Source organism: Erythrolamprus reginae, chromosome 1 (assembly GCF_031021105.1).
Source record: "Erythrolamprus reginae isolate rEryReg1 chromosome 1, rEryReg1.hap1, whole genome shotgun sequence".
NCBI classification, from domain to species: Eukaryota; Metazoa; Chordata; class Lepidosauria; order Squamata; family Dipsadidae; genus Erythrolamprus; species Erythrolamprus reginae.
In genome coordinates, this window is record NC_091950.1 from 109,455,869 (window position 1) to 109,480,052 (window position 24,184).

At 38.1% G+C, this 24,184-nt stretch overlaps 1 protein-coding gene across 1 annotated transcript in view; it reads left to right on the forward strand.

Moving 5' to 3' along the window:
• NELL1 (neural EGFL like 1) overlaps positions 1-24,184 on the forward strand; it is a 478,454-nt gene that overhangs the window by 57,436 nt on the left and 396,834 nt on the right. The window contains exons 7-8 of the mRNA XM_070761843.1: positions 6,452-6,551; positions 15,191-15,319. Coding sequence (XP_070617944.1) covers positions 6,452-6,551; positions 15,191-15,319 — 229 coding nt within the window. The remainder of the gene's footprint in view (positions 1-6,451; positions 6,552-15,190; positions 15,320-24,184) is intronic.

Below are 24,184 nucleotides of genomic sequence, written 5' to 3' on the forward strand. Positions count from 1 at the left end.
CTGAACTAGCATGATTGTCTCAGGAATTCTGGGAGTTGAAGTCCACAGGTCATAGAAGAGCCAACTTTGCCTTAGACCATTTTTACTTTGCAGGTAGATATTCTCTGACACTACTTTCACATTTAGATGTTTCATAATAATTAGCTCCATAGACATTGCCTCTTGTATTGTTTCATAAACCCCTTCTTGATTTGAGTGATTTCCTATTGATTTAATAAATTACAGATTACAAATCTATAATATTACTACAGTGAAAGGTTTGGCATCAGTTTTGGTCATGATTATTTTGTCATTTGGTGCCTAGAAGCTAATCACTGCTAACACAATGTTCCCTTTCATGGTAGTGGCAGTGCTGTTTGTGTGGGAAATACAGCTGGAATAAATCATGATACATTTCTCCTGCTTGCACATGCTATATTCTGCTCGGTCTACTTTCAAGGAAACAATGTCTTGTAAGACATTAGGTTTTGCAGATTGGTGAAAATCTGAGCTATCTTTAAAATATTTGTTCCGGTTTTTGTTCTGTCGAGCTCTCTGGTAGAATCCTCCCAAAAATGCACAGATACAATTTCACACACACACACGTTTGACAATTCAAAACAATGTTCTTTATACCGAAAATGCAAATAAACGGAGCACTCTTTTTGTATAGCAAAGAGCACTCGTCTCCAAACAAACTGGTAATTTGTACAAGTCCCTCATCAGTTCTGTGACACTTAGCTTGCAACTGTGAGGCAATTCACAGTCCTTCTTCTTTCACAAAGTGAAACACACTTTGCTCTGGTTTAGTTTCAAAGTGGGGAAAAATCAGCACACAAAGTTCAAAGGCAGCAAAGCAGGCACGAAACACAACAATCAGATAATCCTCCACAATGGCCAAACCCACAGCCTCACTAATTACCACAGCCCCACCCAACCACAGGTGGCCTCATTTTCTTTGATAATAATCTCTCAGTTGTTGCTGCCTATGCATCGCTCTCCGCATGCGTGGCTGTATCATTAACTCTTGTTCTGAATCCAAAGAAGAGCTAGATAATTGATCTCCTTCTGAGCTGTCTGCCACACTCTCCTCTTCCCTGTCACTCATGTCTTCTTGGTCAGAGGAGCCTTCATCATCAGATTCCACCGGGAGCAAAACATGCCTGCAGCATGTGGATGTCTCCCCCACATCCACATTCCTTGGGGCAGGAGCTGGGCCAGAGCTAACCACAACAGTTTTCAAAACACCTATCGGAATATATGAAGGCGGCATCCTTTAAGATTGCATTTGCAGCATTTTTCTTATAACCACCACATACAGACTCTTCCTTTCTATACTTCTGTAATTGTATAAGTTTCAGGCACTCAACTATTCCTGCTGTTGTTTCGAGTCATGATTGATAATGGGGGAAAAAAGATATAGTGACGGCCCAGCCTTGTTTACATTTCATGTCACTGACCAAATCAGGTTCATTCTTTTGTAATAAGTAAGGTTTCTCATTCCCAGAGCCAAACAAGGGCCCTTGAGTTCATCCACACAAGCTGCCATGGAACACATTTTGCTGTTTCATCCAGGTTGTTTGTTAATCTTCAGAAATGTCCAATAGAATATTTCAGTGAGTATAAAAAAGACAGGGGCTTCGTTTGTCCCCCAGTGCACATTATTACTTTACAATAAACCTGTTTATAGAAACCTTTGGAAGAGATTATGACTATAAAAAAAAAGATTACATTAGTGTGGGGGGAAATTAGCATTGCTATTAGCCTTTCCTATTTGAGGTTGCCCTTGATCTATTTGGATTGTATAGAATTGCATAATTAAAAAACATACTTATAGGAAATCCACTGTTTTTCAAAATACAAAAGATATGTTCATCTGTTGTTACTTTGTGCTGCATACATGTTTGTTACATAACAATATGCGGAACATATTGTATTCCTTGTCTTCTTGTTTTTCTTGCCGTATCTGTTATCAGATGTTGGCAATCCTATTTTTATCAACAGCTACATGAAAAAGTGTGGTTGAGTTTTTGTCCAAACCGGTCCCTTAGATTTTGAAGCCATGATGTTCTTATTCTGCCTGGACCTCATTTGCCTTCAATCTTTCCTTGGAGGATTAAGTGAAGTATGCTGTATTTTTCTGGGTGTTGCGTCACATGTCCAAAATATTCTAACTTTAATTTTTTTATGGTTTTGATAATTTCCCTTGGCTTTCCCAGATGGCTTTCCCATTGTATGCATACATTACAATATATACCTGATTGTTATGCTAGTAGTACTGCTGACTTCAGAAGTTCATTTATCATCCTTTTGCCCTAGCTGAATTTTTCTCCGGCTTAAGTCAGAATTCATTTAATACTTCTGAGTCCTATAGGGATGTGAAAGCTCAATGAATTGTTTTTCTTCTGAAAGTCTTATCATCAAGAATGTAATAAGATAATTGAATTTGGAGTTGGAGTGACATAAATTGAGCTACTTACCTGATCTTTGAGGGAAATAGCTTGATTATTCAGCCCAAAATTGAACTCAGCCCAGATGGGTTCATTCTTTATATCTAATCTGCTTCATTGATTTCAGTGTTGTTTATACATTGCACTGAACACACTAATGGAATATTATGTTAGTTACAACAAAGCATCTGAAAAAAATTATTTCCAAATTTTGCAAATGTATTATTTATAAAATTGGAATAGTCATATCAAATATGTATTTGAGAAAACTAAAAAGGTTGGAGGCTTCAGGCATGTTTAATTTATTGAGGACAAGATACAGTAGTTGACTACAAATATCTGAAGAGCTGCATAGAGTTCAGGATGGAATTGTTCAGAGTTGTTCCAGGAGAAGAGAGAGTAGTTTTTAATTACAAGGAAGTAGATTTTGCTTGGACAATAGGAAAAATATCCTTATGGCAAAAGCTGTTCCACATTTAGAATGGATCGCCTTAGGACTATCATTTGCTGGAGAAGATGGACTCTGCTTGACTGGAAAGATTTAAGCAGAGACTGTAATAGTGGATTGTAGTACAGTGATACCTTGTCTTACAAACTTAATTGATTCCAGGATGAGGTTCTTAAGGTGAAATGTTTGTAAGATGAAACAATGTTTCCCATAGGAACCAATGGAAAAGCAATTAATGTGTGCAAGCCCAAAATGCACCCCGTTTGCCAGCCGAAGCGCCCGTTTTTGCGCTGCTGGGATTCCCCTGAGGTTCCCCTCCATGGGAAACCCCACCTCCAGACTTCTGTGTTTTTGCTATGCTGTAGGGGAATCCCAGCAGGGGAATCCCAGCTTCGCTAGCAACGGAAGTCTGGAGGTAGGGTTTCCCAGTGAAGGGAGCATCAGTGAAATTGCAGCATCAGAAGAACACGGAAGTCCTCGAAACCCCACCTTCAGACTTCCATGTTTTTGTGATGCTGTGACTTCGCTGAGGCTCTCCTCGCTAGGAAACCCCACCTCCGGATTTCTGTTGCCAGCGAAGCGCCCATTTTTGCACTGCTGGGATTCCCCTGCAGCATCGCAAAAACGCGGAAGTCTGGAGGTAGTGTTTCCCATGGAGGGGAGGCTCAGGGGAATCCCAGCATGCAAAAATGGGCGTGCTGGCAACAGAAGTTCGGAGGCGGGGCATGCCAGTGGAGTTGGCTTGGGTTTGTAAGGTGAAAATAGTTTGTAAGAAGAGGCAAAAAAATCTTAAACCCCGGGTTTGTATCTCGAAAAGTTTGTATGATGAGGCGTTTGTAAGACGAGGTATCACTGTATATGCTTTCCTTTCCTGGCTGTATATTCCATAATTAAAAGAAATTTAGAAAACAATTGGAGAATATACAAGGAAATATAAATGATTAAGAAACTGTGAATTAGTGATGAAATAAATAAAGAGCATATATATGCACAGGTTTTCAGGAAGCAGTATGCCAATGATGAAATTTGGGGCCAGACACATTTCAATCTACAGGGTGTGTTCCAAAAGTAATGCAATTTTTTAAAAGTAATTTATTAAACAATTTGCACAAACACTTACAATTCTTCAAAGTACTATACTTGGGCCTCTACACATTTTTTTCCAGCGACTCTGCCATGACTGGTACGTGCCCTGGAAGGCGTCTTCATCACGGCTGATTGGATCTCTTCTATGGGTGAAAAACGGGTTCCTTTCAGGTCTGGGAACAAAAAGAAGTCTGCTGGGGTGACATCAGAATTATAGGGGTGGGGGTGGGGCAGTGTTGGCACCTGGTGTTTGCCAGGAACTCACGGACTCACAGCGCGTTGTGGCAAGGCGTGTTTTTTTGTCCATACAAGAGATCAAATCAGCCGCGACGAAGACCTTGCGAGAGGTCCCCAAAGACACCTTCCAGGGCATGTACTGGTCATGGCAGAGTCACTGGAAAAAATGTGTAGAGGCTCAAGGACAGTACTTTGAAGAATTTTAAGTGTGCAAATCTGTTCAATAAATTACTTTAAAAATTGCGTTACTTTTGGAACGCACCCTGTAAGTATTGAGCACCTCTTAATTATGGAGCATTGATTAGTCTTTTCAGAAAAAATTAACCATTATGGTTAATGACCGTGGTGGGTTCTAAATGATTTTGCCACTGGTTTGCAGGCACACCTGCTTCTGTGCACAGATGCTTCTGTGTAGAAGTGTCCCAAGTGGGTGGGTGGAGACTCCTGCCATTGGTGTTACTGGTTCTCAGAACCGGTCCAAACTGCTGGTTAGTGATTAGAATATTGTTTATACATTAGACAATGAATATATCATAATTAATTTTTTTGTTACATTAATTTATATTTTACCAAAATTCTGTGCGCTGCTTGATGTAAACTTAGTTTGACATAATTTATATCATATTCCTTAATGTTTTCCTGAAACTAGATTTTAGGACTTTCTGGTTAATTTTTATTTTTTAATATTTTAGACCACATGAAACCAAAATATGTAAATTTTCTCTCTAACTGAATAATTTTTCATTTGTTATCCTCTTTTTGTTTGCAAAATAAATGGAATCTAATGAATCCTAGTTAGCCTTTCAGTTTGAAGTGTTTTCAGTTTTAAACTTTTAAAAATAAAACTTCAGCTTATTGTCTTCATGCTAAAATACTTAGACATTTGCAAAAATAGATTTTTTTGTGCAGCTATAGGGATGGAATTCATAGCCATAATGAACAGAATTATATGAATTATACTATTAGTGACACAAATGCTTCATTATGAACAAGCTGATCAAAATGAGACACAGATTTTGGCTTCCACAAGGATTTTTTTTTAGTTGCCTGTTCATGTCTTAAAGAGATAGTTATATTTCAAAGCATTCTGCAGCACTTCAGATTCATTTTGTCTTTTTCTGGGATTGTGTATCTGTCCTCTACATCTGCTGCATGTTCCCTAGAAATACCCATATTTTAAAGGAGATCAGAATTGCAAAAATGTGTAATATTCATGCTCTGAATTAATTCCTTTTAGAATTAGAAGTCTGAAAGAAGTGCTAACATTTAAGAAAAAGGTTGTCTTTTTTCATTTCAGCTTTTAAAAAGCAGGCATTGCATTTTGGGCAAAAAAAATAGAATTTTTTGTAGTGTGTACAGAGCTCCATTGTTTTATTTACTGATTTTTTAAAACATTGATGAAGTCCCCCTTCTCACTAAAACAAGTCTGGGTGATGAATATCATTTCAAAATAAAAACAATAGTATAATTAAACACACAACACAATATCCAATAAAAATGATAGCTTGGAATATAGACAATCACCAAACAATATCAACCATATGGGCTTCACTCATTTCCCATGGCTGGACGAATAGCAGGTCTTCAGCATGGTTGAGACTAATCTGATCCAGGTGATAAGGTTTTATGGAAAACAGGTGACAGGACAAGAAGGCAAACTTCCTAGATCCCACAAGCCATCTTCTTTAATTGACAAGACCCAACATATACTTCCTATTGGACTGAACAGTATAGGTAGAAGCTAAAGACTAATGAAAGACTAATTATTGGTTTATGACTCTTGTAATTAAAGGTATGCATGAACTGTATTGATTGAAGAATGTCAACTTTTTAGATTCTGAATTTTGTAATAAATTAAAATGAAGTCATAGAGTGAAGGTCAAATTTCGGTCAAGAGCCATTTCAGTAACAAATAAAAGAAATAGCATCACAAACAAAAAATAATCAATGGAAGACTGATTGATGAAAATAGATAAATGGAATATAGAAAGTATAATAAGCTATTGAATTTAAGAATAATGCTGTTTTCAATGGAAATGCTGTTTCAATTCTGTTTATTTGGGAATACAAATGTCAAAGAACAACAACTTTTTGGTGTTGTATGAAATGTGTTTAACTTATGACAGTTTACAATGTTATTGGTAAAGAACATTCATGCTATATATCTATAAATAACTATAAAATATAAAAAGAATTACGAGCTGACTGTCACTTTCATTTTTATCAATTATAAACCATTGTTTGTTTCTAGAATGGAATTTTAATAAAAGTGACAGAGACCTGTCCTCCATTGAACTGTTCAGAAAAAGATTATGTACTCCCAGAGAATCAGTGCTGCAGTGTTTGTAAAGGTAAGTAGTATGCTGCATGGATTTTTGACCATTTAAGTGGGTTTTGTGTAGTTCATTTAATTTAGAGTGGAATAATTTTTTTGTGATGTTTCTGTAAACATATTTTATTTGCTAGATATAGAATCAGACTGCCCAAGTTAGAAAACAACATTATTATTCCATTTAGAATAAGAAAACCATATAGGACAGTGATGGCAAACCTTTTTTTCCTTGGGTGCCGAAAGAGCGTGGGTGCGCACTATCACACATGCACAAGTGCCCACACCCATAATTCAATGACTGGGGTGGGCGGAAACAGCTTCCCCCACCCCCCATAGGCCCTCTGGAGTCCGGAAATGGCCTGTTCTCCAACTTCTGGTGGGCCCAGTAGACCAGAGGTCCCCAACCTTTTTTGCACCAGGGACCGGCTTTAAGCTAGACCAGTTTTCCATGGCCCGGTGGGGGGAAGAGCTAGCTGTCAGCGGCGCCGTAAAAGGGGCGATCAAGAGAGGAATGGGTGAATGAATGGACGGAGGGTGGGAAGGAAGGAAGGAAAGAGGGAAGGGACAGGAACAGAAGAAGGGTGCAAAGGAAGCAAGGAAAGGTGTGAAAGGGGAGAGTAAGAGAGGAAGGAGTGAAAGAAGGGAATGAGGGAGGAAAGAAGGGAGGAAGGAAAAGGAAAGCAAGAAATGGAGGGAGGAAAGGAAGGAAGGAAAGAAAGAAAGAAGGGGGGAAGGGACAGGAACAGAGGAAGGAAGCAAGGAAACTTATGAAAGGGGAAAGTAAGGGAAGAAGGTAGGAAGGAGAAAGAAAAGAAGAAATAGAGGAAGGGAAGGTAAAAGAGAAAGAAAAAGAGCAAGAAAGAAAGCAAGAAAGAGAAAGAAAGAAAGAAAGAAAGAAAGGCAACTTCAAAGAAAGGCTCACTGAGCATCTCTCACTCTCTCTCTCTTTCTATCCCTCTTTCTTTCTTTCTCTTCCTTTCTCTCTCTCCTCTTCCTTTATCTCCTCTCTCTCTCCCTCTCTCTTTCTCTCCCCCCTCTCTCCCCTTTCCCTCTCTTTCTCTCTCTCCCTCTCTTGCTATCTCTCCCCCCTTTCCTCTCTCTTTCTCTCTCTCCCTCTCTTGCTATCTCTCCCCCCTCTCCCTCTCTCTTTCTCCCTCTCCCTCTCTTTCTCTCTCTCTCCCCCTCTTTCTCTCTCTTCTTCTCACTTTCTCTCTCTTGTTTTCTTTCTGTCTCTTTTGCTTTCTCTCTCTCTCACTCTTTCTTGTTTTCTTTCTCACGCTCTTTCTCTTGTTCTCTCTCTTGCTATCTCTTTCTCCCCCCTTTCTCTCACTCTCTCTTTCTCACTTTCTCTCTATCTTGCTGTCTGTTGCTCTCACTCACTCTCGTTCTCCGTTCTTCTCAGCGATGACGCGCGCACGCTCTGCCCGCCTCACCTTTGCGAGAGCACTTTCACCCCGGGCTCTCAGCAAGGGGGTTTGCAGGAGAGGTGGGGCCGGCGAAGGTGATATTCAATGTCGGGGGCGCACAGGCGGTTGCACGCGCTCCCTATCTCCCTGCTAGCCCACTCGGAATATTCAAAATAAGAAAAGCCTTCGCCGGCAAAGGTTTTTCTTATTTTGAATACTCCGAGTGGGCTAGCAGGGAGATAGGGAGCACGTGCAACCGCCCGTGCGCCCCCGACATTGAAGACCTCCGCTGAGAAAAGCCTTTGCCGGCATTTCCTCTCGGCGTCAAGGAGGCGCAGCGGCGGGCGGAGAGAGGGAGGGGGGGCAGCGGCGTCCCTCCTGGCCTTGGCGGGCCGCCCGACCCTCCCCACCTCCTGCAAACGCAGCGGGCGGCAGGGGGAGAGCGAGGCGCCGGTTCCGGCGGGCGCGGGGCTTGGCTGGCTGGCGGGGGGAGCGCCGCTGGTGGTGCGGAAAGGCCGAGGGGGCCCTGGCGCCGCGGACCGGCTGAAAACCCCCAACGGCCCGGTGCCGGTCCGTGGACCGGCGGTTGGGGACCTCTGCAGTAGACTCATGTTTTGCCCTCCCCAGGCTCCAAAGGCTTTCCTTGTGCAGGAGGAGGGTAAAAACTCCCTCCTCATTTCCCTGGAGCCTCTCTGGAAGCCAAAAACGCCCTCCCAGAGCCTCTATGTGAGCCAAAAATCAGCTGGCTAGCACATACATGTAGGTTGCAGCTGAGGTAGGGCAATAGGTTGTGTGCCAGCAGATATGGTTCCATGTGCCACTTCTGGCATCCATGCCATAGGTTCGCCATTACTGATATAGGAGAACCATATGGCGTTCTCAATCTATAGGGCATATACAACTTTGCAGCATTCTTGTCAGGATGGCTCCACTCAGTATTTAAGAAAAGTAAAACTCAGAGTCCATTTTTGAACTTCAAAAGTAAACTTTACTAAATCAGAAGTGAATGCATCAGAAGCAAAGCAAAGTCTGAGGAAAAAGACGCAATAGTTGCCCATATCAAAGTATCCCACTTGCCCCCCTTTGGGAAACATCCAGTCCCCATTGTCCATCTTCTTCAGGTGGACACATCTTCACCATTGCATCATGCTTATGGAATGCATGCCGCTAACAGACCTTCTTATCACTTCTTCTCAGAAGAAACGAAACTCCCCTGGCCTTCACCAGAAGAAACAAAACTTACTAGGGCCACTCCGGAGAACTTCCCCTCCCAAATCCCAAAACACCCCCACCCTCATTACTTATGACAGCTGAAGCATAGTTGAAAGATTAAACATAGCGAAGCTGACAATTCTCCAAATCATTCCACTGAAATTAAGTTACAGTATAGCTGAATTGCAGTGATACAAAATTTCAAGCTAGAAGGTGCATTCTTTGATGGTGATGGCAATGATTTGCTTTCGAAAAGACCACCACTACTATTTCTATGGGTCATGGATCAAAAATATTCCCCATCTCTTCTGATCACAAACATAATAAATCTCTGGATTGTCTCCCATGTTGAGGGACAATCTTGAAAATTCAAATCCTAATCCCTCAAATGTTGCAGTGTTGCATGAACGAATCCTGAAGTAGTAATTTTTCCACTCAGGTAGCTTAAAAACATCAGAATCACAAAATTACGAAATGTGTTAAAACATGAGCCATCAAGGAAACATTATAAGGTCACGCATCAAGACAATCTGTTTATTTCTAAACAGCTAGGTTTATTCAAATGCTGAAATAAATAAAACGGTGACACCTATTGAATATCAGCAGGAATTATATTTCTATCAGTTGGATGCTAACTGCAGGAAGAATTTGGTTATTAATAATTATTCATCATGGTTGCAGCACAAAGCAGTGGGATCTATAGCATATAAAGAAAATAATAGGGAAGAAAGCAGTCCTTAAAATACGCTGATCTCAAGGCATTTCAGGATTTTAAAATAAACCCAAATCTGAACCCAAAATTCATTTTAAAAGGTAGCCCAAATCAAAGAACCATATCTATATTATGTTAAAAATTTGGTAGCAATTTTTAAAGCTTGGAGACAATTAATAGAATAAGATATGGAAATGAAAAATAAATATGCATTGCTCCTTAATAACAGCATTTCCCCCCAGATTTTAGTATTGCCATATATAACTATATTTCAATATTATAGCTGTATTTCAAATTCTGTAGATAAAAATTCAAGATTCCCATGTACAAACAGGCTTTTCATAATTTTTCCAAACCTAGTCTGAAAATAGTACGTTCATAATTATCAAACATCCCACTTGTATATTTTTTTTTTCATTTTGGCACATAAACATGATGTACAATTCTAAGTATTCAAGTTGTTAGGTAATTATTGTTGCAGTTAATTCCCTTTTCGTATTATTAAAAACTAAAATAATTGAAAGCATAGTTTATCTCTGTAAGCCACCCAGAGTCAAAGGGAGTGAATTGGGCGCTCCTATACATTTTTTTCAAAACAATAAATAGGTAGAATAATGCAATCATTTCTTCATGGTAACCTAAGCAAGTTTATGATTTTTCACTTTTACCATATCATTCTGTATAATACTATTTGGTATTTTCTAGTGCAAAAAAATATCTATTGATCTTTTACATTCGCTCAGGAGTAACTTTCATTGTTATGACTGAGATTTGTGGTATAGTGTGGTCCCTTATAGTTGAAATGTCTTTAAAATGGGTCCTATTTTGGAACAGATTTTAATAGGATTGGGTTACTGTCTAGTCATGAATACATGCAATGAAAGGGTAGTAATGTGCCTCTATTAATCCTTATAATTTACTTACATAAAAAGATTTAGAATTTCTTTGAGTGGCTGTTTTATGAGACACATTAGAGAGCAGCGTTCTCGCCTTTTTGAATTTAGCCCTAAGACTAGACTGTTTCTAGAGAATAGATATAAAATTGTAGCAAGTTGCTGTGGGAGATACAAAATCTAATGAATTGTTTGCAAAGCTTGAATTATTTCTGCAACTTAATTTTGATTAAATATTCAATAGATGGTGAAAAATATGAATTTAATCTCTCTGCTGCAAGAAACGAATGTTTACAGAATTCTTTCAGACACAATATATGCTTCTGAGGAACAACTATTTGAGATTACATATTGTGCATGTATTTTATATATGTCAGGAATTTGACAGAATGGCATGAAAACATGTAAACTAAATGTTTATTCTGAAGATTTGTGATAGGATTCCCCTATCCCCAGTTCTAGTGATTCCTTATAAATTATTCTATTTCATTTTATTTATTGTATTTATTTATTTTGTCACATACGTATTGGTGGTATATAAAAATATAATATTTATATACATGATACTAGTAAAAGAAAACATTAGGACAGGGGATGGAAGGCAGTCTGGTGCATTTATGCATGCCCCCTGACCTATTAGCAACCAGGAGAGGTCAACAGTGAATAGTCTAAGGGTAAAGTTTTGGGGGTTAGAGTCAGTTAGTGAGTTATTAAAGTCGTAAATGTACTTGCGTTAAACTACCTTGACAGAAAGGGTACCATCAGTATGATTTTATTAAATTCTTTGCACATATTATAACTATAGAAGCATTTTCAAAATTTTAATGTTGAAATTGTAAGCTTTGGAATTTATACATTTATTTTTAGAAATCAAGATAATGATCACATTTGATTCTGGTGTAAAGTTGTCATTTAAAATGAGGTGTCAGCACTGAACTATGCGGCCTTCAATTTTCCATTTCACAAGTACAGTGAAAAGTTCATAAGATGAAACAATGTTTCCCATAGGAATCAATGTAAAAGCAAATAATGCGTGCAAATCCTTCAGGAAAATCCCAAACTTTAGAAGGGAGGCGAACAGAGGGCAGGGAGGAGCAGCTAAAGGGGGCGGGAAAATCCCAAACTTTAGAAGGGAGGCGAACAGAGGGCAGGGAGGAGCAGCTAAAGCGAGGCTAGGCTAAAGGGTGAGTGGGAAGGAAGAAAGGCAAGGGGGGCGCCCCTCCCTTTTCTTTCTTCAAAAGACACCATTTCAGTTCCTTTGCAAGCACGTTGTTCTCTGCAAAAATTTTCCTCCCCCAAGCTGCCCCTCCCTCCCTTTTCTTTCTTAAAAAGACACCCTTTCAGTTCCTTTGCAAGCACGTTGTTCTCTGCAAAAATTTTCCTCCCCCAAGCTGCCCCTCCCTCCTCCCTTTTCTTTCTTAAAAAGACACCCTTTCAGTTCCTTTGCAAGCACGTTGTTCTCTGCAAACTTTTTTCCTCCCCCAAGCATCCCCTCCCTTTTCTTTCTTCAAAAAAGGGGGAAAAAAAGAAACCCCTTCATCCCAGCAGCAGCTGCTTGGGTTCGTAAGGTGAAAATAGTTCGGAAGAAGAGGCAAAAAAATCTTAAACACCGGGTTCATATCTTGAAAAGTTCGTTAGAAGAGGCGTTCGTAAGATGAGGTACCACTGTCTAGGGGAATAAGAGTTTAGAAGACTTTGCTTTCTCTTTTAATCAATCTCCATTTACCACTGATTTAACTATGGTTAGTTTCAGTGAAACAGCTCCCGAAGCCAGATTTATGGCTTTTTAAAACTGTGGTGTTAATCACAGTTTGTTATTGAGATGATACCTCACACAGTAATTAAACCAAAGCAAATCTTCTGTCTTTTCTTCCCAATTACATGGAGAAAGGGGGAAAAAAGTGCAGTGCCTGAACTGAAAGTTACTATGATTTTTAGGGTGATAACGATGAATAAGTCAAACTAAGAAACATTCTCTAGGATTTTAGAAAAAAACGTTTTTATGGGTGCCAGACTGAATCTATGATATTCAGCATTCAAAACATGTGCGGTATTATTACAATCTTTTCCCATAAGCAAGATTTGACTGAAGAAATTTTAGGATAGTTAATGATGTAAATTTTAATTAGCTTGAGGAATTAAGTAATCTAAATAATTATAGGTATTCTGAATCTTAGTTTTAAAAATATCCTCCAAATTTTGCAATCTGACAGACTGAAGCTTCCAGTTATTATTATTATTATTTAATCATCATCATCATCATCATCATCATCATCATCATCATCAGTACAACACAGCAAGTGAGATCACTATGCTGTATTTCGTATTCCATCATCAGTCGGGTTCTTCCCAAGCACCTAGGACTGTGATATAGTGGCGAATTATGTATGCCAATCCCAGTAATTGCTTTTTGCAATTGACAGGTGTAGATTTTGTCAATTCCGATGGTTTTCAAATGTCCGCTGAGATCCTTTGGTACTCTGCCCAGTAGACCACTGGGACCACTTTCACTGGTTTATGCCAGAATCGTTGCAGCCCGATTTTCAGATCTTCGTATTTTACTAATTTTTCTAGCTGCTTCGCCTCAATTCTGCTGTCTCCTGGGATTGCAATGTCGATGATCCATACTTTCTTTTTCCTCCACAATCATGATGTCATCATCATAATCATTTAAGCATTTTTGCATGGTTCTCTATCTGTGGTGGTCAAAGGAAATTTGATATGGCATCAAACAATTGGATTATATGTGAGGTGTCTAATAAACTCCTTGTTTCTTTGAAAATAAATCTTTCTGTCTTATCAATGATTAAGCATTATATAGTACCAGTTTGATGTAGTGAATAAAATGGCAAGCTAGAAACCAGGAGACTGTGAGTTCTAGTCCTCTCTGAAGATATGAGCTGACTTGAATCTGCGAAGGGCGGCATAGAAAACAAACAAACAAACAAATAAACAAATAAATAAATAAATAAATGTTGAGTGATTTTGGTTCACTCACTTGATGTCAGCCCAGCCCACCTCGCAAGATTATTCTAGGGCAAATAGAAAGTGAGAGTTATCAGCACTGCCTTGATAAAGAAAAATTGTCAGGAAAAATTAAATAAATAAAATTGCAATTGGAATACCTTGGAAGAAGAAGTAAATTGTTAAATTCTTCCAATTTTAGGGATGTTAACCTTTATCTAATTTGAGTGATTCCTTTAGGAGACTAAGGGCATAACCAGTTACAATATTCTTCACCAATGTGAAATAAGATTGTCTGCCTATTCCCCGAAGCATGGAATTTGATTACTGTTATAATTAGCTTAAAATGATAAATGGGTCATTGCACAGTCAAATAACTTAAAGGAAAATTTAATCTAGTGGAAGCAATTGTAATAAAGATATAAGGATGCCCTCATCAAAGGAATGCCAAGTATAGGAAAATTATACTGCAACCTTGATTGTGATGTGAAGGATTCAGCTGTAATATTCGAAGAGGTCAAAGGCCTAGAGTATAGTGTTTTTCAAAAAGATTCACTGTTTGGAAATTTCTAACTGTATTTTAGGTTTTAGAACATCAATATTACATTATTTCATCATGGGTATCCATGGAGTGGGGTAAGGCAGAGAGAAAGAGGTGGGAAACATGTAAATGTAAACAATATAGGTTGGCGGGACCATGCTGGAGGGCCTTTTCTGTTGCTGCCCTGGCTCTATGGGACCAACTGCCCCCCTGATGTTCCCACTGTTCCCACCCTACTGGCCCATCGAAAAGCTACCAAGAGCTGGCTTTCCCGACAGGCATATAAAGTTAGTATATACAGTGTTCCCTTGATTTTCGTGGGGGATGCGTTCCAAGACCGCCCGTGAAAGTCGAATTTCCGCGAAGTAGAGATGTGGAAGTAAATACACCATTTTTGGCTATGGACAGTATCACAAGCCATCTCTTAACACTTTAAATCCCTAAATTACCATTTCCCATTCCCTTAACAACCATTTACTAACCATTATTACTGGTACTCACCATTGAATAAGACACTTAGTGATCCTGATATTTATAAACATATTTATTTATTAACAATTATTATTATTATTTGTTATTTATTTGCAAAAATTATTAGTTTGGCGATGACGTATGACGTCATTGGGCGGGAAAAACCATGGTATTGAAAAAAACCTGTGAAGTATTTTTTAATTAATATTTTTTTAAAAACTGTGGTATAGGCTATTCGCGAAGTTCAAACCCGCGAAAATCGAGGGAACACTGTACTGTAAATAAATGGCACGCTCAGGGGAAGAAATTTTATGTGCTCTGTTAAATGTGTGCATTAATCACTAGTATCTATTTTCTGATGTCTTAATATGAATAAATGAATTGCATAAATGATAATTTAACAACTAACTTTTTATTCCTTTCAGATTTATTCAAAAGTAAATGCACTTCATTTTTCAGGTCATAATTTCTGTGCACAAGGGCACCGTTGTGGTGAAAATTCAGAGTGCAGAAACTGGAACACACGAGCTACTTGCGAATGCAAAAGTGGTTATATTTCTGTCCAAGGGGACTCTGCCTATTGTGAAGGTAAATAATATGCTCCTTAAAGTAACTTGATTGTAATCTAGTGAGAAATACTTAGCTAAAACAAAGACCATGCTGAGTGTCTCATTATAAAGTTCAGTCTTCACGGCAGCAATGATAATATTACCCACACTTGATTTTTTTATTTATTTAGAAAGTGCAGATGATCCAGAGAAAAGTTTATTCTGAAATTCCCAAGTGGTGGATTTGCTTCTTAACATGCAAAAGCGCTATCTCCTGCCCTGTTTAGCTTTGTCATACAGATTTCAAATATGCTGCTTACTATGCTGATAGGAAAAATAGCACGCTTGAGAAATCAAATCAATGCCTTTTGAAAAATGATATAAGAATCATGTGTGACTTCATTCGATATCTTGGGAAATTTAAATCCTACCAAACGTTTTTCTGAATAATTTGTTTTTATATCTGAGGTGTCCCTTTATGTACTCTTGGAAAAATGTTGAAATAAATAGATTTGGTATTATAAATTGCATATATGCTGGGCTAGCACTGGGCTGAAAATGCAGAAAGGCACATATTTATTTGTTAAATTCCACTGATATAGTAACTCTGCATCATTAACACTCACCTCATTGTCTTAATTAGATTCCAAAGACTAACTCCTTGTTCCCTGTTAGACATGTGCTTACTGTTTGCATCTGGTACAATCGTACTCAATTATATGGTAGTTGGTTGCACTAAAACAAATTCTGTATGGTTTTAAAGCGTATGCAGCACACAGGTTATCATCTGTTGTACTATTCTAGCACCAATTAAAACCTAGATTTAGTGTATGGTTTAATAGTTTCCCTGGAGTACACAATGTTTCTTTTGATTCTAGCTGGTACAGTATCATTGAGCAAGTCTTCATTTTTTTAAAAAATGATTTAACATTAAGACTAAGGAGACCAGACATCCTGCTTTCCATGGGACAGTCATGCTTTTTAGCAATTTGTCCCGCGTCCCGGGGCATTTTTAAAAAGTCCCGATTTTTTGAAACAAGCTGCTGGCTGGAGATTGCTGGACCTCCGCATTAGCTGATTTTGGGCAGCATGGAAGCTGAACTTCCTTTTTCATGGCTTCCAAGTTTTTCCTGAGCAGATTCTATCGCCAGTGCCAGGAAAAAACTTGGAAGCCTCGAAGAAGGAAGCTCAGCTTCCGGTCTTGCAACTTTTTGCTTTTCGCCCCCTCAGCCTCCTGCAGCCATCAATTAACACATCCGCAACCCCTTCCCGCCTTTCTCCCCCACTTTTTATTTTTCTTTCTTTTTTTCTTTTTATTTGCTTGCTTCCCCATTCTTCCACTCTTGCTCACTCCTCATCCCCGGCTCGACACCTTCCCGTGGCCAACTCCCTCAGTGGGACTGAGCCACCCAGGCAGGAGGGTTCACTGGCCATGACAGCAAAGGCAGGGGAAGGAAAGGGAAGGCCTTGGCCCCCCTCCACCTCCGATAGCCCATCCGCTTGGGGGTGGGCAGACAGACGGAGCAGCATTTGCGCCGGGTGGGAAAACCCATCTGCTTTTTCCAAGCACCAGCTCATCTGGCAAAGAAAGATGGGTCCATCTCGGCACAGGGTTTTTCCTACCTGACGGGGCTTCGCCCCGGCACCGCAAGTGGAGAGACTGAGTGTGCTCTGTAATTGATGGGGAGAGAGAGAGAGAGAGCAAGATACACACACAGAGAGAGAAAAAGATAGAGAAAGGGAGAAAGAGAAAGAGAGAGCAAGAGGGAGAGAGCAAGAGAGAGAGAGAAAAGAGAGAGGGAGAGAGAAACAGAGAGAAACAGAGGAAGGAAGGAAGAGAGAAAAGGAGAGGAAGGAAGAGAGAGAAAAAGAGAGGGGGAGGGAGGGAAGGAGGGAGAAAGAAAGAGACAAGCAGGAAGGAAGAGAGAGAGAAAGGGAGAGAAAAAAGAGGAAGGGAGGAAGAGACAAAGAAAGGGAGGGAGAGAGAGAGAAAGAGAAAGAAAGTAATGAAGGAAGGGAGAGAGATAGAGGGAGGTAAGGAGAGAAATAAATTGAAAAGGAGGGGGAAGAGAGAGAGAGAGATTTTTTTTGCTAAACTTTTTTAGGCCCCCCCAATGGTGTCCCTATTTCCCAATCTTAAAATCTAGTCACTTTAATTAAGGCCCATGTGAATCTCATCAGTAGCCCAGATTTGTGCTAATGTGATTGTCTATCAAAACAAAGAGCCACCTAATGTGGTTCCTTGTCTAAAGATTTCTGTGCACTTTTTTTTTCTTTTTATTGCACTGGAACAAAAGTTTTCATTCTTGGCAAGAGCAGATTGGAAAATAACTTGGAAGAAAAGCTGGTTCAAAAGAAGTATAAGATCTCAGTTTGGACATTAGCTTCAGATCAGAGATTAATCTTCAGACATTAATTTCAAACCAACTGAACTGCTTGAGGATATCCAAATTATTATAATTTAAGTCATGATCGGAGCATCTAAGCAATCCCAATATTTAGCATAATTTAAAGTCTAATAAGAGGTTTGAACTGCTGTGGTTATATAATTATTGATATATTGCTGTGAACTGATATTTGAGCCAAGCGCAATTGAGCCAAGTGCAATTATGGTCTTTGACCAGCATGAAATACAAATAATTCTGCTGTAAAAATCTTAAATAAAATTTATAATACTAATAAATGTATAGATGCTTTAAGTAACTATTTAAAATAATTTAAAATATAATTTATGACTATCAATATTATTGTTAGAAATGGGACAAAGAGAACATTTTAGGACTGTGTTACAAGTAGAATGAAGGTTAATATTTATGATATATACTAACCAAAAATGATATTAGTGTCCTTTTAGACTGACATGCTACAGAATAAGATTTGGCAACACACTGTATTATTTTATACAATACTGTGTATGAAAGAGAAAGAAAAAACAGATGTGAAATTGGCTTGAGTGATCAGACATTCCAGTCAAAAGTGGAAAGCCAATATAAATTGCTTATAAAGTGATTTTTTTTCCTTAGAAGCATTGTGTCTTCTACTTTTTATATATTGTCAGAAGAAGCATTCACTTTACTGTGTGCCATTTATTTATATTTATTTATGAATTTCATCTTCATGGATCTCTTCTTTTCATTTCTTAAAAATGCTGTCTTTGAAATTGATCCTCAGCTTCTTTCTTTCTGTCTATATCTGAGATGACAAAGAGACACTTAGCTGATCAGAAGTTTTATTTCATTTATTTATTTTGTCAATCTTGTATTAGATAATACATATGAGTATATACAGAATTTGAATATATGAAATGAATAAAAGGAAAAAGAAACATAAGGACAGGGACAGTAGGCATTCATGCACTTATGCACGCCCCTTACAGACTTCTTAGGAATGGGGTAAGGTCAACAGTAGATTGTCTAAGGTTAAAATGTTGAGGTTTAAGGGATAGTGTATACCAGGCATTGACCACTCTGTTGCTGAAGTTGTATTTTCTGCATTCGAGTTTGGAGGGGTTCACTTTAAGTTTATATCTATTGTGTGTTCATATATTGTTGTAGTTGAAGCTGAAGTAGTCATTGACAGGTAGCAGATACTTTTATAAACTACACTTAGGTGATAATGAAAGTGGAGTACATTATAAAGAGTTCTGGCACTAGAATGCTTGGGGGACACTGTTGTTAACAGGTGCTCCCTATTTTGACCATTTGTTGTCTGTTTGACAGGAACACAGTTATCCATTTACGTAGCTGTCCAGAGATGCCATAGGATTTTAGTTTAAGAAATAGTTTGTTGTGTACCACTGAATCAAAGGCTTTACCAAAGTCTATGTAAATTGTGTCTATTTCTTTGCCCCGAATCGAGTTTTGTAGTCCATATGTTTTTGCAGGGTAGAAGTTGTAGATTACAGGATAATTTTTTTCTGAAACCAAATTGTTTATTAGAGAATAGATTGTCTCTAAGTGGAGGGTAATGGATTCCATGACTGTGCAGGTGACCCAGCATAGAAATTTTTAAAAACTAGGCTGGAGTCTCCCTTTTTGAAGATAGGGATGACTATGGCTAGTGACCATAGTTTGGGTAGGGAGTTGGTCCTGAAATATTTTTCAAAGATTATGCTTAGAGGTTTAGCTATAGCAGTGGAAAGCATTTTTAAGAAGCATGCAAATAGTCCATCAGGTATGATATATAGAGATGGTTCTAGGTTGAATAGTGCCTTTTCAACATTATCTCCTATGAAATTTATTTATGTTAGTCATTGTAATTATTTGAGGTACGACCAGGGCAAGACCCATTGCTGTTTACAAAGACTGAGCCAAAGAATATGTTAAAGAAGTTGGCTTTAACTGCTTCATTATTATTATTTTTTTACTGTTGGGTCCTTTTAGGGGTGGGATGGATCTAGAGTCTTTAAGTATGTTGTTCAAAAAGTATAGAAGGTGCAGTTGGATTTTATGTGTAGGATTTTCTTTTTGATGTGATAATTGGTACATTCAGTCTTTATTTGCTAGCATATATTTTTGTAGCAGCTTTTAAAGTTTGCTAAGTAGCAAGTTTTGTTTTTACTCCAGAGGTTTTTTTGGGGGGTTTTGGATTGGAGCTTATCGATATGGGCAATTTCCCCCCCCCTGGTTTTGGTGATTATTAGTGGTATGTTTAATTTAATAAATCTTTTAACTTAGAGCAAGAAAATGTTATAATGGTCTTTTGTAGTGTTACAGTCAGAGAACTGAATTTGCCATTCAAGAGATGAGAGATTGGTGTCGATGAAATCATGGTTGGCTTTTATGAAGTTGTAGTTGGATATCCCATCATTTTGATGATTTTTGTAAGGGCATATATTGAGACAAAAGTCAATCATGCTGTGGTCACTGTTGGAAATTTGTATTTCATAAATTGAGTGTAAACTGGTGCAGAAGATGAGGTTGAATCAGTTGCTGAGTCTAGTGTTATTTGTTACAGGTTGATCTAGTCCAAGATTGGTAACAGCATTTATAAAGTTAAACAGATGAGTTCAGTTGTAATGAATGTAATGAATATGAATATTTGTTTAGGGTCCAATAACAGTTGGATTGAGGTCACCAAGAAAGATTAGAGGGTATGAACAGGAGGCTGCCCATATTAGTACTGAAGTTAACTTATTCACGTGTGTGAGATTGTAATCACGGACTCTGTAACATAGTAGGAAGCGACATGTGGTATTTAAGGACAGTTCATAGACTATGGTTTCAGGGAGAGCTAGTTCATGTGTAACTTGAATATTTTTTTTATCTTTAATGACTTTTAGAAGATAGCTACTGTACCTCCTCTGCGGGTTTCACGATCAGACTGATAAACATGATAGTCTCTTACTGTAATAATGGAATCAGGGAGGGATACAATTAGCCATGTTTCACAGACAAATATAATGTTAAACGTAGCAGTACGTAATAAGAGGAGGAGTTCGGGGATTTTGTTTGCAATGCTTCTTGCATTAACTAGATTGCATTTAGTAACTAGATTGCATTTAGGGGGCATGCTTACCTACCTTTGAATGATGGTGGATTGGGGAATTGATTGCAAGGGGATGGATATGGATAGGGGATTCATATTGGGGGATGGATTGCAGGTCTTACTTTTGATATAGTCAGCGCCTAATCAATGTATAAGCCCTTATCACCTTGGTCTTGGTGTCCTTTGTGCAGAGTTCTGTGGTATCTTTTGTGCAACTCTTCTGTGCAGAGTTCATGGGAGTGGATATGTTATAGCATAGGTAGGTCAGGACATAATCTAAGTTTGTTATGGTAGGGGTTGGATCTGGCTATGGAGTTTATAATATAAACGAATTTGCATTTTCTTGATTCATTTTAAATTTAAATAAAATTTTAAATTAAAGTTAAAATGGACTGTGGAATAAGAAAAGAAGAGCTTTTGTTTGGTAGAAAGAAGTAAGGGGGGGGATCAGAATAATAGGAACTGCCATAAAGCTGTTATTTCCCATTCTTTTGAATAATGAAGATCTGTAAATATATAGTTTTTTCATATCTTTTTGAAATGAAAATGACCATTACCACGCGACTTATGACTCACAAGCCTCAAATTATAGCATAAAAAGTATATTCCATAGGAATTGTAAGTCAGAAATTGCTCTATTAATGTTGCAAGAATTCTTTTCAAATCGATAAAAGACTGTAAACCATTTTGGCAACAGCTCAATAAAGATTCAGATTGACTGCATATTTATTTTCTTCAGCTACTTGTATTTGTTAAACTTAATTTATTCACGTGTATTTTCTTTGAGGCCTGCAAAATAAAGCTAGGGAATCTTTTTTCTTGAATTTTGTGTAACCTGGCAAGAATTTAAGGGCTTTGGCTTAAAGTTTCACTGCATTTCATTTGCACTTTTGGTGGAAGGGAACTTTTTAGCACTTTGATTAGTATACCATTTGCAGCTAACAATTATGGCAAGTAGTTTCTGAGAAGGTTGATTTTTATAACTAGTTTGTACTTTTTAAAAAGGATTTACATTTGAAATTAATTGGTCTAAGTTAAAGGGGAATCCCTCTAGAAATATTAAGACAGATGTTTGATCATTTTAATAGGATATAATGTGATGAAAGGTGAATTGAAGAAAACTTTCTCTGGATATGTGATGGAATAAGTAACTCATTGCCAAAAAATACTAACCAGCAGTGGATGAAACATTATGTAAATTTCCAATAGTTTGCCTATAGGGGCATTGAGTTATGGGTATGGGCATGGGTGTGTTTGCAAAAGAGCACGAACGTGTGCTTTTGGTACCTATGGGAAAAAAATGTTTGCCATCACTGGTTTATAGTTTTTCAATTCTTTTTGTTTTGAGTGTGAAAATCAAGCTGAACTTGCTTCTTATGTTCTTAAGCATTCACGTCATTTACCATTATATTTCAGCATCACTTCTGGTGTTGTGCATAAGGTTTCTTGGTTACTGGAAGAAGCTAGATTTGAGGGATGGAGAGTAGATTGAAACAACGTTGGGATATTGGACATAAATTCTTGATTTGGCCAATTGTTGTACTTCAGCCTTGCTAGGAAATGTGTAGAGCAATTGTAATTGTTTTCCACACTTTCTTAAGAGCTCAGACAGCTCTTTTCTTAATATTTGCTGTTTTCTGCTTCTGTATTAAGGCTGGTGGTCTTTGCTCATTTTTTCCACCCGTGATTTATAGCATCTTCTAGAGTCATTCAATTATTGTTGTGCCAAAATAATAGTAAGGCAGACAGGCTTTCTGTCATTTCAATGGTAGCCAGGTGATGCTATGAACTTTTTATAAGTCACTATGGAAAAATGACTTTAGTTTGTTGTCCATCTGCTTGTATGCTGCATTTTCTCACAGTGTAATAGATACTTTCATAAAGTTAAAGCATAAATCTCTCCAACCGTACCATAGTTCCCTGAAAATAAGACCCTGTCTTATATTTTCTGAACTCCGAAATAAGTGCTTGGCCTTATTTTTAGGGAATTGCTATTTTGGGGCATGTGGAGCAAGATGGGGCTCTCTTGCTGCCTTACTTGATCCCCACCTTTGTCTTCCTAACCCTAACCAGAGGACTGGCTGCGCATGTATTTAAATATTTTCAGGGAAGGCTTATTTTGGGATGATGTCTTATTTTCAGGGAAACATGGTAGCTGTAGAAGAAACTACAGCTACAAATTAGCCCATTTTTCTACCATTTAAATCATTGGAAATTGGATGTTTCCTCATATGATTAACCAGTGTCTAGTGATGTGTTTACATTTTCTTGTTTTACTATTAAAGGTTTGCTGCTAATTTTTATATAGCATAAAAAATAATAGATAAATTTGCTATCCTGTGTCTCCTCCACTAGATCTTTTAATTCTCCCTGACTAGAATTTGATGAAGTTTTTGTTGAAGGTCTATGGTTTTTTGGGGGAAATGATATTCCTATTCAAAATTGAAATCCTTTATATGCTCCACAGACATTCACCCATGCTAGATGTTCTTCAAAAACAATAATAAGAATATATATTATTGCTTGTTCTAGGATTTTAATTGCCTATCAGATCCTCCCCATAACAGTTTGCTATCTGCAAGAGAGAAATATTTTTTAAGCTAAGCTCAATATCTGACATAGATATATCTCTATGTATTTTTCTTGGCAACAATATAGAAGTAGTTTGTCACTGTCTTCTTCAAAATGTCTTAGCAGTTTGGTATCTTATAGTCAATAGTTTCAGTAGATCTTGTGTCCAAGAACTAAGAAGTTTATCCTAAAGTCTACCACCATTTCTACAATTTTGAGTGTGTTCAGTTCCAAATTGTTCCAGTCATACCACAAGACTAGTTGTTCAATGTCCCAGGTGCAAAAAAGGTGGAAAAAAGGACAACAAGAATGATAAAGGAAATGAAGCACCTCCCTTATGATACCAGGTTGTAATGCCTTGGTCTCTTCAGCCTTGAAAGATGGCGTTTAAGGGGTGACTTGATTGAAAGTGTATAAAATAATGCATGGGATAGAAAAGGTGGATAGAGAAAAATTATTTTCTTTTCTCTATCACACAATACTAGGACAAGGGGGCACTCCCTAAAGCTATAGGTACGAAAGTGAGGACAAATCAAGGGAAATATTTCTTCACCCAGAGGGTTTTTGGTTTATGGAATTCACTTCCAGAAGAGGTCATGACAGCTGTCAGCCTTGATAGCTTCAAGGCAGGATTAGACAGATTCATGGATGCCAAGTGTATCGGAGGTTATTGAAACGGATGTCCATGTGCCGCCTCTATGTTGGTTGAGGCAAGCAGGATTCCCTTGAGTACCATTTGTTGGGGTTCAGGTGAAAAGAGACCACCTTGCAATAATTTCTTATGTTTAACAGTTAACTAGTGAAACGGATTGTAACTAACATGGTAAGATTTATCTTTGAAAACACT